General features: G+C 42.5%; 1 protein-coding gene across 7 annotated transcripts in view; it reads left to right on the top strand.

Moving 5' to 3' along the window:
- The first annotated feature begins 1,212 nt into the window (after positions 1-1,212).
- Positions 1,213-18,500, top strand: part of CNOT6 (CCR4-NOT transcription complex subunit 6) — a 54,649-nt gene continuing 37,361 nt past the window's right edge. For 2 of the 7 annotated variants that reach the window (XM_081035857.1, XM_081035863.1), the window contains exon 1: positions 1,838-1,999. Coding sequence is in view for 2 of the 7 variants with exons in the window: in XM_081035862.1 (XP_080891988.1) it covers positions 2,404-2,410 (7 nt within the window). In the remaining 5 variants the exon portion in view is untranslated. Of the gene's footprint in view, positions 1,475-1,837; positions 2,000-2,300; positions 2,411-16,154; positions 17,723-18,500 lie in introns of those variants that run through there. The other 5 variants (XM_081035862.1, XM_081035855.1, XM_081035856.1 and 2 more) reach the window with 5 other exon arrangements.

The raw sequence follows: 18,500 nt of genomic DNA on the forward strand, positions 1-18,500 counted from the left end.
AAATGGCAGGCAGGGACCATCCCAAGGCCATGCTGGGGAGAGACAAGCACAGAACCTCAGCAGCCTCTGTCCCTCAATCTTTCCCTTGCTCTTCCAGCTCTACCTTTGCCCCAACAGCAGCCACCCATTTCGGTATACTCTAGCCCAAGGCAGCCTTTGGTGGGGGTGTCTTACTTTACCGCTACTGCTACTCACCAGAACCCATTTCACTTTTCCTTCTTCAGGGTTGATATCTCAGGGAGGAGCGCATCCTAGTTAGCCATGAAGGTGCGTGGAGGGCTACTCCTTTTCCCTCACTTTTCCCATGGCGTCGGCCCCTCTACTGCATTTTAAGTCTGTTGGGTGTTTCTCTTGCCTCCCCACCGTGAGCTGGCTCAGCGCAGAGTGGGGCCTGATGCATCTCTCTGCCTGACCATGTGAGTCAAGGTGTCACCCCATCAGCGGCCGGTCCGTCTTTCCTCGGCTCGCCTTCGGTCCCCGCCTTCGGTCCCCCCCGAACAGACCGCCTCGGCGTCTGGACGCACATGCCGACCATTACTCCAGCTAGAATCCCACCGCGCACACCGTCCCTCAATTTACTGGACTGAATGACCATTAATGGAGCGAAACGCGCCATTAAGTAAGTTTTTCAGCATATTTGACGGAAGAAAACTCCTATGTCTGTTCACGACTGAATGTCTCATCTTTAGGCAAATCAAGATACTGGCTAAGGTCAAAAGTCTGAGAGCTAGTCCACGTTTCCATGTGATTGACAGGCAAAGCGGAGGGGAGGAAGATCAAAGAAAAAGAGGGAAGAGAGGAGACGAAAGTGAACAGCCCGAGACAAATAAAAGAGAACTGGATGACAAACAGAGCAGCCGTTAAAATGAGGAAAAAAGAGAAGCGACGGGCAGGACGGGAATGAAGAGAGCGGGAAGAGGAGCGGGAGGGAGGGCCGGGAGCGCGCCGGGCCGGACCACCGTCCCCAAGGGCGGGGGTGGAGGGGCGGGGCCTGGGGCAGCGGCGTGCAGGGAGAGACCCCCCGGAGCCGAATGGTTGCGCCCGGTGGCGGCGGCCAATGGGCGGCCGGGATGTTGGAGAGGCGGCGGCGGTCGGGGCGCTCGCTGGCTGGGGGACGGCGGCCGCCGCCATGATGCTTGTTTGCTTTCAATGAAAGCGAGGGGGGCGCGGAGGAGGAGGCGGCGGCGTCGGTGGCGGCGGCGTCGGCGGCGCGGAGGCGAAGGCGGCGGCGGGCACAGCGAGGAGGGCGAGGCCGGGGCCCGAGAGGGCGGGAGGGCATAGTGGCGGCCGGTCGGGGCAGCTGAGACGGGCGGCTGAGGCGGTGGCGCTCGGAGGGGGAACAAAGAGCGGCGGCCGAGGCGGCGGCGGCGCTGCGGCAGCGGGCGGGACTGGTATGGTGGTTCCACAGGTCAGACCCCGCTGCACTCACAGGGAGGAGGCGGCAGCGGCGGCGGAGGTCTGCGCACCCCGAGAGGTGAGCGAGACGGCCCGAGCCCGCCGGGCAGCTGGCTGTTCGCGGGCCCCGCTCGGTCGTGCCCCCGGGGCACGCGGGGAGCGGGCAACTTGAGCCTGGCGAGCGGCGGCCCGCAGTGGGCTGAGTTGGCGGCTGTTGGGGCCCCGAGATACGTTGCGATCACGCCGCGCCGGGACTCGCTCGCCCACGCCGCGCCGGGGGTGGGGGGCGTTGATTGACGGCGGGCGCGGCGGCGCGCAGGCCCGCGGCGGGGGCGCGCCGGCCCTCGGACCCCGGCTCGGTCCCCGGGCGGAGGCGGGTCGCTGTCCGAGACTCGCGGCCGGGATGGGTGGCAACTTTGGAGGAGTGGCTGTGGGCTTGCGCGCTGCGGAGCGTGGAACCTCGCAAAGCGGGAAGCCGGCTGTTTACCCCCTCCCCCAGAAGTGTTTACAGTTCGGTTTAACGCGGATTTGGGGGGAGTGGGTGGGAATGACATGGTTAAAGAATCGCTTAGCACCGAATGAAAAGATTTATGGTATTGCTAAGGTAAGGACTCGGAGTCGTTCTAGTGGCGTGAAGCTGTTTTCTCCGGTAACCGGAGTTCCTTCTCTCCCTCCCTCCACAACACGAAAACTTTTTTCTTTGCCTCTTTTCCTCCACCTTCCCCAAAGCGCCTGCTAACTAACGCCGGTAACCCTTTTATTTAACTGTTACTGCAAATGACAACATTGTGAATGGTCATCTTGCTGGACCTTCCTGGATTTGCTATTGTTTGTTATTGTGTTAAAGCTGACGTTGTTTCAATAATCTGCTTGAATTTGAGTCCCCATATTTACCTGTTTTCCAGGTGGATTGTCCTATTAGTGCTACTGCGGAATCTTCTTGCTTCCTTGTTTCTGGGAATTTAATTTTGGAGAGAAGAGAATTTTGGAGAGGAAGTGAAAAATAAAATGGCATGTAATAACACTTTGTGTTTTTCACAATACACTGATTGGGATTTACCATTCCAAACGAGTTTTGTAGGCTGTAGGAGCTGATACAGCCGTTGGTCAAGGTTTCGAAGACTTTTTTTGGTAATTGCTGTCAGCAGTTGTCACTGTCTTTAGAATGTCATGACTTTTAGAATAAAAATTGCTTCATATTTTTAGACCAGTGATCTAGTCCAGTCAACTTGCTTTAAACAAAATATTTGAGTAGGTGCTGAAGAGGAAAGACCTAGAAGGTTAAAGTGACTGGCCCAAACATACTACAGTTAAGAGGGACCAGGTTGTGTATGAATGTGAGAGCAAATGAGAATGTGATGTAATTGCTGGGGAGTATAGTTCTTTAGGGATGGCAGAGGGTGTTTTAATGGATTGAAGTTACTTGAGGTAATTGAGTCTGGTCAGTTCTCAGTAGGTGAACATGACAGTGGTGTCTTGATCAGTGGTAATGTAAATGAAGAAGCCCTTTTAAATGTCTGTTTGATTTCGTAGGTATCTTCAGGTTTCTTAAATCTTGGGGGCAGAGTACTGTTATTGGGAAACTTCAGACTAGTTTCTTTTAAAGAGATGAGGGTGGTTATAGAACTCGATCCTGACAACAAATAAAGGTGATGTAGGAATCTGCCTCCTCTACCTGTAGTTTATAAATACGCGCTTTGGTTAATACTTAGGCATCGTGCTATACCCATATTGGCCTTATTATATTCTTTAAAGCATACACCTTTTTTATATAATGCAACAGGAAAGGTTAATACATGTAACGCAAACGGGAATAAAGGCCCAAAGACTACTCACAGCTGAGGGTGAGGGCGCCGACATCTTCAGCACACTTGTACTTTTTCCATGTGCAAGGCACACTGGGGAAAGCTCTGCTTTTAAAGTGTTTATCACTTTGGAAAAGTCTAAATAGGCTCAGCTAAGAACATACTCTAATGGAGAAAAGAAAGACTTGGATTTGTGGGTATGTAATGCTATTAATTACACTTTTGTTGTGGTTGGAACTTAATGTTATCATCTTGGGAAAGTTCCAGTTTTAATTTTCAAATCCTTAGCTTCCACAAAATCTTTTATCCATGTACTTTTTCATCTTAACTGCTGCTCATTTTAGGAAGGTAGCCATTTTACGACAGTGTGATTAACAAAACACTATGTATGTGAAATTAAGAAATGTTGAATAAATTAAACTGTAAAACTTACTGTATGCATAGCCTGTGTGCATTAGAGTACCATGAAATGCACTATATTTTGGTATTTGATGTAGTAATTAAAGAGGAGAAGGTCCTTTGCATCTAAGATGGGGACTCATTTAGGCTGCCTTAATCTTAGTCCCTCATCTCTTTATATTTTCTTGATTACTTAAGTTACATATTGAGGAATAGTTATGCTGGGCCCTGAGAATTCAAAACGGAATAATACTCAAGTTTCTGCCTTGGTGTAGTTTATAGGCTTAGTAGGTGTACCAAGTTCTGTGGGAGAATAGAAGAGAAAATGGTTGAATTTGTTCAAGGTGTGGAAGCAGTTTATAGAAAATAACAGAGAAAAGGTGTTTGTCCACCTGGGGAGAGGGGGTCATTTCAAGCAGAAGGAACCATGGGTGCACTGAGGTGCCAAGTGTTGGGGTGAGGTCAATGGTGAGATGTTAGTGGAATAGGGAGACTGACTAGAGATGAACCTGCAAAAAAGTATGTCTGGCCTAGATTTGAAAGACCCTGCTTGCTAAGCTAAAAGTGAGGTTTATATCTTTATCCTATAGAAAAGCAGGGAGCCAAAATATTTTTAGTGGGGGCATAAGGTGATTTAAAGATCACTGTCGTCAGTGTGGAGGATTGAGCCGAGGCCCTACATATAAAAGTCACATTCGAGATAGTGTGGAGCGGGTGGTTCTGAATCTATTTTTAACTCGGATATATAGTATCTTGTGTCTGGTCCCTTTATATTGAGCTTGAGGGCTCTGCCCAATTGCTCTGTAATACGGGGTAATTTAAAATACAAATGCCAGGATGTTTTGGAAGAAGTTAAAGGAGTCAAAACAATGAAACCCATAAAATCGTACATGTGAAAGTTTCTTCTGAGTTAGGCTTAGGCAGACTGTGGAACTTAAAGTAGAAAAATCAACCCTCTGCTCACCAGAAGCGAGAGCCACCAAGCTGAAAGGTTATGATGACCCTGATGGTCTGTTGAGATACGGGTTATAAACATTTCATGAACTTTGGGGGGAAGGCAGTTTTCTCTCCAGTAGCGTGCTGGTTAGAATACTGAAATTTTCTAAAAAGGCTAAGCACTCGGTAGTCAGTGCTGCTGTAAGGCAGCATGTGGGTTCCTAAAAATCATGCTATGTAAAATTGCAGTAAAAAGTCAGTGACTTATTTGTAAAAAAGGAACCTGATAAAAATAGCAGCACAGTTTTACATGTTAAATGGTTAAACAATATATAAATGCTACAATGTGTAGAATTTTCCTTGAAAAAGACCTGGTTTGCTTGTGGAAATGGGCATAAGAAGGGTTGCTGCTTGTGAGTTGTTGTGAAGTGGTGGAAGATTTACCTGAACTCAGAGGGAATGTTATGACACCAGATGTGGGTGAATGTGTCTCATAACACGCTGAACTGATGTAGCTGGTAGATATTTGAGGTGTGTGTGTGTGTGTTGTATGTTTCCACACAGCTCCATTCATTGGGGTGCAGTGTTTTACCTTCATCCAGTGTTTTTCACAGATAATTACACATAAGCAATTGGAAATTTTGAGTTATGCTCAAATTCCCTAATTTATCAATCACATTGGAACAAATCCACATTTTCAGCACAACTGATAAAGCAGACCTGATTGTACTTGAATACAGCACTTTGAAATAGTGCTGTAAACCTCACTTCCAAAAGTCCTCTCACACCCGTGTGTCCGTCACCATGTATAGATTTGCTGTCCTTATGCGTCTCATGGTCTTTGTCCCATGTGGGTTTAGAGTGGTATAGAGCGAGTCCGATGAACCAGTAAAGCCCTCGTCAGGTTATGTAATGATGAGGAATATACAGAGCATTTGGGGCATGCTAAGGAAAGGGCAGCTAACTTCTGCTTGGGAAACTTGAAGGAATCATCTCAGAGGTCCTGGAGCTGACTTTTGAAGGGTGAGTAGGGCATTAGGAGGAGAAGGAACAGCCTGTGCAAAGTCATGTTACGTACAACTTGGGGTATAAAACAGGACGCAAGGATGTGAGGAACAGAGGGGTGAATAGTCAGGCTTGTTCTTAAAATGTTGGGACTTCCATCTACATATAATGGAGGAATCCATTGAGTGTTTAGGTTCAGGAGACACGCAGGGGTTAGGAAACGGGTCAGAATTCACTCGACTCCTTGTGAGAGGTCAAGGACATCAGCGTAGGCGCTGGAAAGGCATAGGATAAATATGAAAGATACCACCAGCTCTAAAAATAGGAAGGAGCTGAGTATGATTCAGAAGTTCTTTAGCTTGGGGAACTATTGGTATGATTTAACTTGGGTAAAAGAGGACCAAGAGCAGATTTAGGCAAGGAAAGTGGAAAAGTATGATTTTGATTCTAAGTTTGATGTATCTGTCGGATATTTGGGTGGGTACATCTGATGAGTGTCTGGACCAGGGAGTGGTTGGGGCGGGGGGGGGGGGGTTATGCATTTGGTCATTACGTAGTTGGTTTTGGATTTAGGAGATCACTTAGGAAGAGTGTGTGAACAAATGCTTTTCACCATTTTGGGGGAGATGGATCCCCACTTGAGAATCACTTGAGAATTCTGGATCCAGTTGAAGAGAAGTATGCACACAAGTGTGAAACTTACTCATGGACCACAGGTTAATTTAAGAAGAGGAGAGGACTGAGGGGGCACCCGTAGGAACAGCCAGCCTTTAGTTTCAGACAGGATGGCAGTAAAGAGGTGGGAGAAGGGGAGAAAGCAACGGGGCGAAGGTTCTAAGGGAGGGAGATAAGAGCGCTCAGAAGGAGGGAGTTTTCAGTGGTGACAGATGGTGCTTAGGTTTAGGGGAGGATGAGCTGGGAGAATGGATTGAGAGGGCAGTTAGGTGAATGTGAGCAGCGCGAATTTTTCTGGGACCAGAGAAGTAGATGTCACATTGTAGTTTGGGCTGGGAGCAATGGGGAGGTTAAAATGAAAAAGGTGGTAGACTGCTGTTTGGAAATGTTTAAAGGGGAAGAGAAGGAAAAGGGGTAATAGTTTAAAGAGGAGACAGAGTCCAGAGAAGGTAGGCACCTATTATGTTAGTTGTCAGCCCTTATGTTTGCTTTAAGTCCAAAACTTAGGAATAAATTCCTAATATATATTATATGTACACTTTATACTTTTCCCTGATATGTTGGTTGAAATGATTCACTTTTTATTTGGTCACGTAAAATTATTTGTGGAATTTCATGTGACTTCAAAAACAGTAAATTCTTCCTTGCTGGAGGTAGAGATTATCTGATGTAAAATCACCTTGTTAGAATTTTGTCTTCAGTTACTAGAAGACTAAAATCTACTTTTTCATGTTCCCTGTACTAGGTTTTACTTGCATTGTGCTCAACAGCCCAAAGTTCAGTTAAATATTTGATACAGTTTAAATGTAGAACACAGTAGCAAAGACGGAATGTCAAGCATAGTAATTTCCAGAGTATTTGCTACAAACATATACTCAAAAAGTAAACATGATGTAACAAAACAAAAATTAAGCACCGGTCTTTGTATCCAGAAAGAGGATTACTGCTGAGTCTCTAGATACATCAAGAGGCTACATACAGATTTTTTTAAAGTAGGCAGATTTTGAGTGAGGGGTGTGGGAAGATAGACTAAAGAAGATATTACGAGTCCCTGATAATTAAAGACAAAACAGAAATGAAGATTTTTTAAAATTAAGTCAGAATATTTGCACTCAGCTCTTTGGGGTACAAAATCTTTTCTTCCCTAAAAATTGTGTATAGTTGTATGTAAACATTGCAGGATCATAAAGCAATATCTGATGAAGCTCATTGCCATGTTTTAGACTAATAGCTTCCTTTACACATTTGCACCTAAACTTGTTGAAAGTGAAACTATAGTTTTTGGGGGACATCTAAAAAATTGTCATTTGGTTTCTAATTTTAGGGAAACTTACAGAAACTCAGACTTAGTCACAGATAGTCACAGAAGGAAAAAATAATTTTGTTGAATGCCAATGATGTGATAGGCACTACATTACATGCATTATTTCATTTAATCCTCACCCCAAAATTGTAAGGTAGATACCATTTTATAACTGAGGAAACTTTAGCTTTTTTTTGACTCTGGTTTGTGTTCTTAATGACACTGTACTCCCCGCTCTTCTCTCCTGACACACACACACATCGTGCTGTGGCTTGGAGTGGACCTTTGATAGAGATTTGATAATACAGGGAGACGCAGTGGTTGCCACACATTTATAACTACTTGCAATAGTAGCTGACCATGTCGACATAATAGAGGTAGAATCTTAATACCTGTGATTCTCTTTTTGGTTATGGATCAAAAGCCATGAGTCCATGTAGGAATACTGTTCTTGCTGGTCCAAAATCCAGTATTAAAGCATCTCATTATTTTAGGAAAAGGCAGTCACTTGCACATCTGCCATCAGAAGCCATGCAAAGCAGAACTCTTGAACACATTTGTTGTCGATTTCTTTCCAAATCGAAAACCTCACTCAGTAGCTTTCAAGCAGTATTCTAGTGTTTTTAAAGGCATCTCGATCATTTGTAAGCTCAGCATTTCATGAATTTTCTTTCTTGGTTTTAGGGGGGAAAGGGATTAATGCGTCAGAACTAGTATGTACGAATCTCCCAAGTGATTGCATACATGAATTAGCAACGAGAATAAATGTTGAATCCCTCAAAAGGCCAAAATTCCCACTGGATAGTGGTAGCTAGAATATGATTCATTGTGAGATGGAGGAGCAAATAGATTATGGGAAAATCTGGCCAAACAAAAAGAAATGAAAAGATTTCTGTCAGCCATCATTTGGTGCTGAAGCTGCAAATAAGGTTGTTGTTGCTTGTCTCACGTGAAGGAGCAGATTTAGGATCCATGGCCTCCCTAACCATTCTAATCTTGGTTTCACCACACAAATCATGGTTTTGACTTAATATCCTGCATGTTAGTGGGCACTCCGCTTTGCTGATTCGATCACAAATCTTGTGTGTGTGTGTGTATGTTTCTCTATGCTTTATATTTGACCTAAAATATAGAAATTAAAATTTCTAAGCTAATATTTGTATTTATTTTGAGGTGGAATTTGTAGATGACCTATACTTGGTGTCCCTTTATGGTTGTTTTGAGTTACTGGGTTGAATGAAATTTGAGCATTTTGGAACTTCAGAATTGTGGTTGTTGCAGTATACCGTGTGCTTTCTTCCGACTGTGTTTTATACTCACTCATGTCATTGGATGCAGACACATGGTAGGAACTGCACTGAATAGCGGTCTAATAATATGGACAGTTAGGGGCTGTCCATTATGGGCTGGGCATGGTGGGTGCAGATGGGTGTGCCAGTCTTTCCTTTTTAGAGCTTGTGTTGACTGCTACATCTGCTATTTAGCTCTGTTTGGAGGAATATTTTACTATAATCTAAAAATCTGTTTTTGCAGACGTCTTATTGATTGGAAATTTTAGTTAAACCAATTTGGACTGAAACTTATTTTTGTACTCCTTGAAAAAAGGATTTAAGGAAATTGTGTATGAGATTTTTGCGGGGAGGGGCAAGTGGCTACCTTAAGAAACCTTAAGTTCTTAGAAATATTACTAAGATGTTATTTGCCTTTTTCATTCTTACTCTCTTAAGAGTGTATAGTAGTTTTCCAGAGGCTAACAATGTGTAATATCTGATCAGAATGAATTCAGAGCAGATATGCAAATACAGTTGTCTTCTAGTCTGTCAGACATTAAAGAAATTTGCAAAAATGTAAGACTATGTCACTGTGCTCATGAAATTTTACTTTGTTTTTCAGAATAGTTACTTTTCATAAAAATGTTTAACATGCGATAGATTTATTTAATGGGTTAACAAATATTTTAAAATTTCTTATTTCTAATTTCTACTATGATATCGATAGACATACCCCCAGAAGTGAAAGCTCTTTGAGGTGCTCGTTAATTTTTGAGTGTATAAGGGCCCTGAGATAATAGTTTGAAGTCTGGCTGTCTTAGAATATTAGGCAGAGTTGGGGAGAGTACAGGTGGAGAATAGCTTGGAAAAGATGATCATCTCAGGAGGAGACGAGGGCTCGTGGCCTCAGCCGTTTAATTTTGGGAGAATGAACGTGAAATCTTGGTTTTATCAATAACAGGATCCTAGAGGGTTGTGGGAGGCAGTGGTGTAGTAGACTACAGATTTGCAGCGAGATTGTCCCACATTCCAATCCCAGCTCTACTACTTCGGAGGTCTCAGTTTCCCCGCCTGAAATAAAATGAGGATAGCATCTACCTCATGGCTTGCTATGAGAATTAAATTGAGCTAATCAGGTAAATTATTGCGTAGTGGTTGAAAGAACAGACTTTTGGATCAGACTTGGATTCAAATCATAGCTCTGGCGCTAGTATCTCTGTGACCTCAGGCAAGTTACTCATTACCCAATCTCTGGACCTCCCTTTCTTCCTATAAGGAGAATCATAGCATTTACTTGCGGGAGTCCTGTGGGTTCAAATGAGGTTAAGGCCTGTCAAGGGCCCAATAGGTCTGCCAGGTGGTGGGTGCTGCCCTGTCACAGGCTAGGCAGGGATACAGCCTGGCGGTTCCCTCGTGTCTTTGAGGGTTGTCACTGCGATGGCGTTTATACAGTTTAACCTTTAAGTTTGTCCCTTGTTTTGTATCCCAGGCTATCCTAGGACCCGTATTCTCAGCCTTTCGTCACTAAGGTCCTTTCTGTCTGGTTTCTCTAGATTAGGGGTGTCCAAGCTTTTTTGAACGTTTTTCACCAAGGGCCACATGCGGTAAAATACACAAACAGCCGGGCCACTCACTCGAGGTGAAGTACGTATTGCCTCACCTGGTTTATTTAAGTAAACTAAACATATTTTTGGAATTTGCTGCGCGCCAATTAACAATGGATTGCGGGCCGCAGTTTGGACACCCCTGCTCTAGATTTTGCCTTCAAGGTTAGACGCCTAGCTATTGGTTTTTATTCCTGGTACGACCGGCACTGCTTTTGTTAGCACCGTGTTTCCCTGAGAATAAGACTGCGTCTTATATTAATTTTTGCTCCAAAAGTCGCATTAGGGTGTATTTTCAGGGGATGTCTTATGTTTTCATGTACAACAATCTACATTTATTCAAATACAGTCATGTCATCTTCTGGAACATCGTCATCATGTACTAAATGCATTGGTCTGGCTGATGATCTTAACTGGGGCTTATTTTCAGGGTAGGTCCTATTTTGGGGGAAACATGGTACACTTGTTTCTTACAAATGTTTACTTTTTTTTTTACTATCACAGCTTCTTCCTTTGAGTTGTTATAACTATTCACTGAATACCAAGCTCTGAAGATATAAAAATATGTAAAATAGAAGTGCAAGGCGCCTGTATTAGAGTAGGTGAGATATGTATAAAAAATTAAGGTGGGGTTAAAGAATGTAACAGTAGAAATTATCTTCAAGGTTCAGAAGAACTCAAAGCAGGGAAAGATAAACTCCTTTGTTGGGTGGGATAGGGAAGCAAAGACCTTTTTGATTAAGTTGGATATTTGAGTTGGCATTTGAAAGATTACCGGAGCCCCTAAGGTTTGGGGGGAGGGCGAGGTCGGACATTTCAGGCAGAAGCCGTGTGGCTGAGGGTGAGTGGGAATCTAGGAGAGCAGATGTGGGGACTGGAGAGGCACCAAGGGCAGGTTATAAATACACCTTATTTGTTTTGTAAAAGAGCCCAGGTTTCCTCTATTCAGTTAGTTCCTGTATCTGAGCTGCTTTTGTGTCAGCTGCAGTGTTAGATTTCAGGGGTACACAGGTGAAAAGGGGATGTGGGATTTTCAGTTCCATGAGGTAAGGAGCTGTGTTTTTAGGAGATCACTGTGGACAGAATCTGGGCTGCTTCAGAGTGGGGGAGAGTAGAAGAGAGAGCATGGGTCTGAGGCTGTGAGAGTGGGTCAGGTGAGAGCTCAGGGAACGAAGGCAGAGTGGGGGAGAGAGAGATCTGGGAAGTAAAGTGCAGAGTCTGCCCTGGGAAACAGTGGAGATCATAGGAGAGGCAGGTTTGAAGACCAAGATGAGTTCCACTTTTTAGTAAGATCTTTCTAATACCTTGTTTATTTTACTTTACTAGCTTTTTATTCTATCCCTCCTGTTGAAATACCTTGCTTAGAGAGATTGTAATGAGTTGTAGGGTATCTGCCATTGTATCATTATCTATTGTAATAGTAGCCTTGAAATCCCCAAATCCGCAGTTAGGATTCAAGTTTGCAGAGGTTTTTTATTCTTGTTTGTTTTGCCACAAGGGCACTAGTGATAGACATTTTGCCACTAAGGACAGGTCCTAAATGATGTTTATCATCCGTGTAAACTTTTTAATTAGCCAATTGTGGGGATAGAAAACAAATGTAATAACATTGAGAGTCAGGATGATTTGAGTTTTAAGTGCGATGTCAAGCATCTTGACTGCATTGAGGCTATAAAAACTACTTAGGGACTGTAGTGCAAGCTAGTCAAGGAAGCATGTTTCAGATGTTTTGAATTGCTTTATGATTTTTCTTGCTTTTTCTTCTATGAAAACCTGATTCTGGGTCATGAAGGAAGAGTGTTTAGACCCGTTCATTACTGTAATGTGCTAGGACCCGCACAAGACACTGGGAGATAAAGACTGGGGTGGGGGGAGGGGTAGGTGCTGTAGTAAGTGTCTGACTGTGGGGAGGGAGGGGGGGTTTGTGAGCTTGTGGCTTTGGAGGGCTGCAGAGGCCCTCGGGGACCTGAGTTAACTTGAAGGGCCAGGAGGAATTTAGGGTGCAGGTTGTCTTTGGTAATGGCATTAGCTCGGATTGAAAGACTATATCTTAGAAGTAGGTTTGCACTAATTAATTTAGGACTTTATAGGGTGGCTGGAGCCATCTTAGGTTTTTAAGCAGGAGAGTGACTTGAGCAGGCATTGATCAGGAAGATAGATGTAGAGGAAATCGTTTAATAGTTGAACCTGGAAATGCGGGGGGTCTAAATTAATTTAAGTCACTTTGAAAATGGCGAAGGTTAGAAATCCTGGAAGATGTAAAAAAATCAGTCAGATTTAGTGAAAAATGGGATAAGACCTAGTGAAAAATTGGATTTGGGAGAAGTAAATTGGCACCAAGGTTAGTGTCACTGCGTTTTCATACATGCCCTGACTTGCCGCTCTGAGGAGCCTGGCCAGTCCAATGAAAGCGTCTTTCTGCACACAGCTCTTGCATCCCTCCTCCCTCCTTCCTTCCTTCCCTCTGCCCCACTTCTTTTTGTGTCTTTAACGTTTGCGAAAGAAGTAAAGCACAAAGAATGGAGGAGAAAATGTGAAAAGCATGTTAAGGAAGAGAGGTGTTTAATTTAGCATTTTATCTTGTCAGTTGAGATTGGCTGTGACTCATCCTTATTTCCCTTGAAAAAAATCTGGCCGATAGAATTAAAATAAATTATTTAGCTTCAGAGTACCTTTCAACAAGAAACATTTTTGTACATGACCAAACTAGCATGATTGCATAATTATTCATTAATATTGTAAATATGAGCTAAATATTAAGTGTTTCTCAAGCTGTCCACAAAATGTCCTTTATGGCTGATTTGTGAATCCTATATAGGGACCATTCGTTGCATCTGATTATATTTCTTAATTCTCTTCCAATGTAGAATAGTCCTGACACTAGCTTGTTGAAGGCAGACCAATTTCCTACAGAGTCCCGCGTTCTCATTCTGTCTGATTGCTTCTTCGTTGTCATCAGGCCTGTTTGTCTAGTTCTTAATTCAAGTTACGTTGTTCATGGGTACTTCATACCGCCTCACATCAGGAGACCCACTACCTGGACCTGCCCCAGGTAGCAGTTGGAAAGATTGATGAAGAAGGGAACAATTTATTTCTCCCTTAAACACTTTCCACCTTATGGTCAGAAAACCATCTGGGTGGTGGTACCTTAGCATTAGCCAGTGCCAGTGATTAATCTAATGGTCGGAACCCAGTTTGTAATCCTTAAAAGGGAGTCAGTGGGAATTACAAAATGCTGTTACTTTTGTTGTTTTTAATTCTATCATTCTTCATTTATTAGCTGTCACTCTTTTGTAAGGCAGGACTTTTCCTTCAACTGGGGCTGTTTGATTGCTCTGAAATATAGTGCCTGCTGAAAGGATAAACCCTTAAAGCTTTCTTTTTAGTTACCAGTTTCCTCAGTTTAATAGCTACCACAATTGTGGCTGATTTGTGCCCATGGCCTTCCCTTCCCCACCCCTCTTTCCTCCCTCCCCCTCAGCTCTCCCTTTCCCCACTCTTGCTTTCTTCTTCCCTTGATTATTGCGATCTTTTCCTCTGCTGCCAATCCATCTTTTAGATCACTGCCAGCTCTGTTTTCTGCAGCACTAGATAACGATCATGTTATCCATAAATTTTTACTGATTCAATGTATTTCATTTCCATTATAATTGATGTTTTGTGTTGAAATTGTCACAACTTTGGCCAGTGAGGACCCCTTCTAGTTGGCTCCTGTATCGTGTCCCATCATGATGACCCCATTAGACTTAGCTTTTTGTCATTAAAGGATGTCCCAGCCTCATTTTATACAATTCCTGTCCCAAGCTTGTAATTGGCCATTTTGCAAAGAACTTTATCCAAGTCAAGGATTGGGAGGTATTATTCCAGAGGTAACATTGCTTCTAGAACACTTCAGTGGCTACTTAGAAACAAAAATCTTGAGTTTATATTGATATTCTCAAGTCAGTTCTAGTGTTGGTGTTTTCATTTAATTTCCTTGATTTAGAAATGTTTTCTTACCTTGAAAATCTAGGTTGTTAACATCAACATAAGTATTTATTTGCTTAATTCTGCAATGTGAAGTAATTCAGTACAGTACCAGGTGGCTTACTGCACATTCTTTTCACAACTGCATGCTTTTCCATAGTATGGCTGCACAGGGACTGATGCAACACTAGGTTCCTGTTGATGGTTGTTTAGGTAGGTTGTATTTTTGGTCATAAATAATGCTAAATGAGTAATTATATAGGAAAAGTACATGGGTCGTATGTTTCCTTAGTAATTGCTTGTCTGAAAATGCCCTTTTGTTAGTCTTCACACTTGACCAGGTGTTTGAGTATAGAATATTTTTCAGTTGAGGTAAAATTTACATAAAATAGAATGTATGGACCTTAAATGTACAGTTTGGGTTTTGATGATTATATATCACTATAAACCACACCCCGTTTAAGATATCAGATATGTTCATCACTCCCCATAAGGTGGATTACCAGTACACATCATGTAAATGGAATCTCTTTGGGATCTTTTTCATTCAGGATAATTTGAGATTCCTGTATATATGTGCATATGTATCAATAGTTCATTCATATTGCTAAGCATAGTCAGTTATGTGGTTATATCATGGCTTGATTATCCTTTCACTGTCGATGGACATTAGTTTTATACAAATGCCTTGTTGTGGACATACATCGTTATTTCTCTTGGGTAAATACCGAATGGTAGATTTGCTGAGATACAGGTTAGGTAATTACTGGCTTAGATATTATGCTAGTTATTTCTTTGCTTTTTTTTCTTTCCATAAAAACATGTTTGTTTAATTTTGCCTATTTTTGCCTTTCGTGTTAGTAGGAATTACATCTATGCATTCTTCTGTGACTTGCCTTTTTTACCTCAACCTTGTTTTAGAGATTCTAATTTCAAATACTCATTTTCTTCCTATTAGGTCTACACTCTACCTTTTTATCTCAGTTTGTCTTGTCTCATACTTCTTTACTTGCAGTTTTTATGAGTTTCATTTTAACTTCTTTAAGCATGAGAAGCCTTTTTGTGTAATTTTTTTCTTTTTTTGTATAGTCGTGCTGTGTGTGTCTGTGTGTTGTGTTCGACATTGGGTGCTCTTTGTTGACTTGCTTTTTGTTCAGTTACGTTTTGGGTGAGTTCTTAGGCAGCTCTGGGTTTCCTCACAGAGACATTTTAAAGGTTAAGTACAGATGGGCTGGGGAAGAAGCAGGCATACCTGTTGGCTGTGGCAATTTATGGTTGGTAATTTCAGCACTGGTGTTTGAGATTACATATCCTTTTCCCATGGCGTGGATTCAGATATTTGTCCCCAATTTTGATTGAGCATAAATTTTATTTCCTGACAGAAAAAATAGACCAGAGGCTGTCATCCCCTTTCCTTATGCTCCTGTCTCCAGCAGCTATTTCTACTTGTAGCCAGAGGATGGTTAAAATCGTTTTAATTTAAGGTCTGTAACTAGGGAACTATTAGTCTATTTGGGGTTATGGGAGCGGGGGGCTGTAACTTTTTTCACTGGGCCTTTGTGGATGTCTTCATTCCAGTCTGCTTCCTTAGTTGTTCTCGTCTGACTTCTTTTCTCTTTACTGTAGATTCTGATAAATCCCTATGAATCCTGTCACTGTCCTTTCACTGTGTCATATCAGTGTGTACACACACACACACACACATACACACACACAGCGGTTCTGAAATTGTGCATACAGACTATGGATTCCTACAGTTTTTCCCTGATCTAGACAGCAGTTTTTCGAAGTTTATGGTATGTAGTTAGGTCACCCTTGGTTTAAATGTTCCAGGACAGTCTTGTTATTCCTTGTGTTATGGTTTGTAATTCTGCTTTGCAACACTAACTTTCCCAGGATAATCATAGTGCCATATTTTTAAGCCATTTCACGAAATGTTTAATTATAAAAGCATACCTCTCTTTGCTGGTAAGTAAGTAATGTCCTATGTTTCTTTAAGGTAAGTAATTATTCTAAAGTAATGAAAACAGTTTCTCTGGCGTGTAGTAGCACAAGGATGCAGTTTGTGCTGCCAGCACCAGTAGTGACGTGTGGCGCTGGAATGGAGGAGCGCGAGACGGACTAGATCCTTGCTGACGCTGGCCTAACTATTTTTAAAATGTTTCTTGTAATTCTCCTTGACAGTTTTCAAGTCTGTTTTGGAAACCGTTTATTCCTTTATTGATAATCTGCAGTAACAAACTGTATTTTTTTAGAGAGCAAGATCTGCTTTGTTGATTTCAAAGCTTTGGGGGAAATCCTAAATTGAATGTATTCTTACATCCTTTACTCTACCTAGTCTCCAATGCTAGGTTTTGTTGGACTTCCGGGAAAATGGGTGGGGTTGTGCTTCTCTCGTTGTTCCTCAAAAGAGCTTGACTGTCCAGTTTGTTACCATTTCTTTTATTCTGTCATCCCCCCGCCCTCCCACACTGCCTAATCCTCAGGGATTTGGGAAATAGAGAAGATCTCACTGCTTTCGAGGTTAGAGCAGTGACCTATCTCTTAAATTTTAAGACAGCCCATCTTATGTTCTGAAAAACAAAGAAAGGGAGTGGTTGGCTTCCAGGGCAGAAATCCTGACCCTTGGATGGAATGAACCCCGGTCCAGGACCTGGTTTTCAGATTTCTTAGTTCCGTAGCACCGTTACTGATTCTCTGAGGTGTGATCAAACTCTGGATATTGATTCAGCCTAACTAAGCTCACGTGAGATTTGTAAATCAGACTTCTGAACTTTCACTAACAAGTCAAACTGATTAATAATTAATAGGACCGGAACACTAATCTCAGCTGGACAGAGCGATTTCTTACCATTGTTAAATCCTGTTTGGAAAAGCCAGTGAAGATCTGGTGGTTTTCTAAATAGAACCGGGTCAGAATCATGGCATTTGGGTGATCTTAAGGGATGTTATCGAAGTCTGGTAGCCTTACGCAGCATTTTATATTCTCTCGGTTGTTACTGGTGTGTTCATATCGTTCCGAATGAACATATGCTTCACCGATTGTCTTCTAGACAGAACAGGAACAGTGCTTGACTGTCTAGCTCTCTGTGTTAGGGATTTTGTATCGGTCTGTAAACTTCAGTCATATTTCTGTTCTGAAGAAATTGGCATAAGAGGGCCGTTTTTAAATCAATATTTAACAAAACAAGAAATAGATGTGCTATTTCTTGTGCAGATGATTCTCACCATTTGTATTCTTTTTTCAAGCAGCTTTTTAGGATGACTTACCTCCTGTGTTTTGACTGCGTGGTCAAAGCCCATTTCTGTGTTTGAAAAATAACTCGACTTCCATCAGTCGGGAGGCAGCATAGCATAAAGAAAGTAACTTGAATATTTTTCCAGTTTTTTTGTTGTTGTGGGAAAGATGTGCATAACATAAAACTTAGCATCTTAACCATCTTTAAGTGCAGTGCTCCGTGTTACTAAGTCCGTTCGCAGTGTTGTGCAGTCAGCACCACCATCCTCCGCTGTAACTTTCCTTACAGAACCGAAACTCTAACCCAGGGCTGTCCAAACTGTGGCCCGCGGGCCAACTGCGGCCCAGGATCCATTGTTAATTGGCCCGCAGCAAATTCCAAAAATATATTTAGTTTACTTAAATAAACCAGGTGAGGCAATACGTACTTCCCCTCAAGTGAGTGGACCGGCTGTTTGTGTATTTTACCGCATATGGTCCTTGATGAAAAACGTTGAAAAAAGTTTGGATGCCCCACTCTAACCCATTCAACACTAACTCTCCATGTCCCTCCCCCAGCCCCTGGCAACCTCCATGCTGCTTTCTGTCTCTGTGCTTTTCACTATTCCCAGTACCTCATATAAGTGGAATGATACAGTTTTTATCTTTTCGTGATTGGCTTATTTCACTTAAAAAGTAGCTTTACCTTTTCGTTAGACACATTCAAAGCCTGATTCTGCTACTCCCAGCTTTGTAACACTGGTTAAATCTTTTTGGGCTTCAGGTTTCTCTTAGTAAAATGGAGTGAATTCCAACTCTGCGGGAAGAACTAGCAAAAGACTAAATCTAGAGAGAGAGAGATTAAGAGGAAACCCAAGAGGAAAGGTATCCTGGAAGCCAAGTGAAATAAGTACTGTATGTCTA

The sequence above is a fragment of the Rhinolophus hipposideros genome (assembly GCF_964194185.1).
Source record: "Rhinolophus hipposideros genome assembly, chromosome: 23".
NCBI lineage: Eukaryota > Metazoa > Chordata > Mammalia > Chiroptera > Rhinolophidae > Rhinolophus > Rhinolophus hipposideros.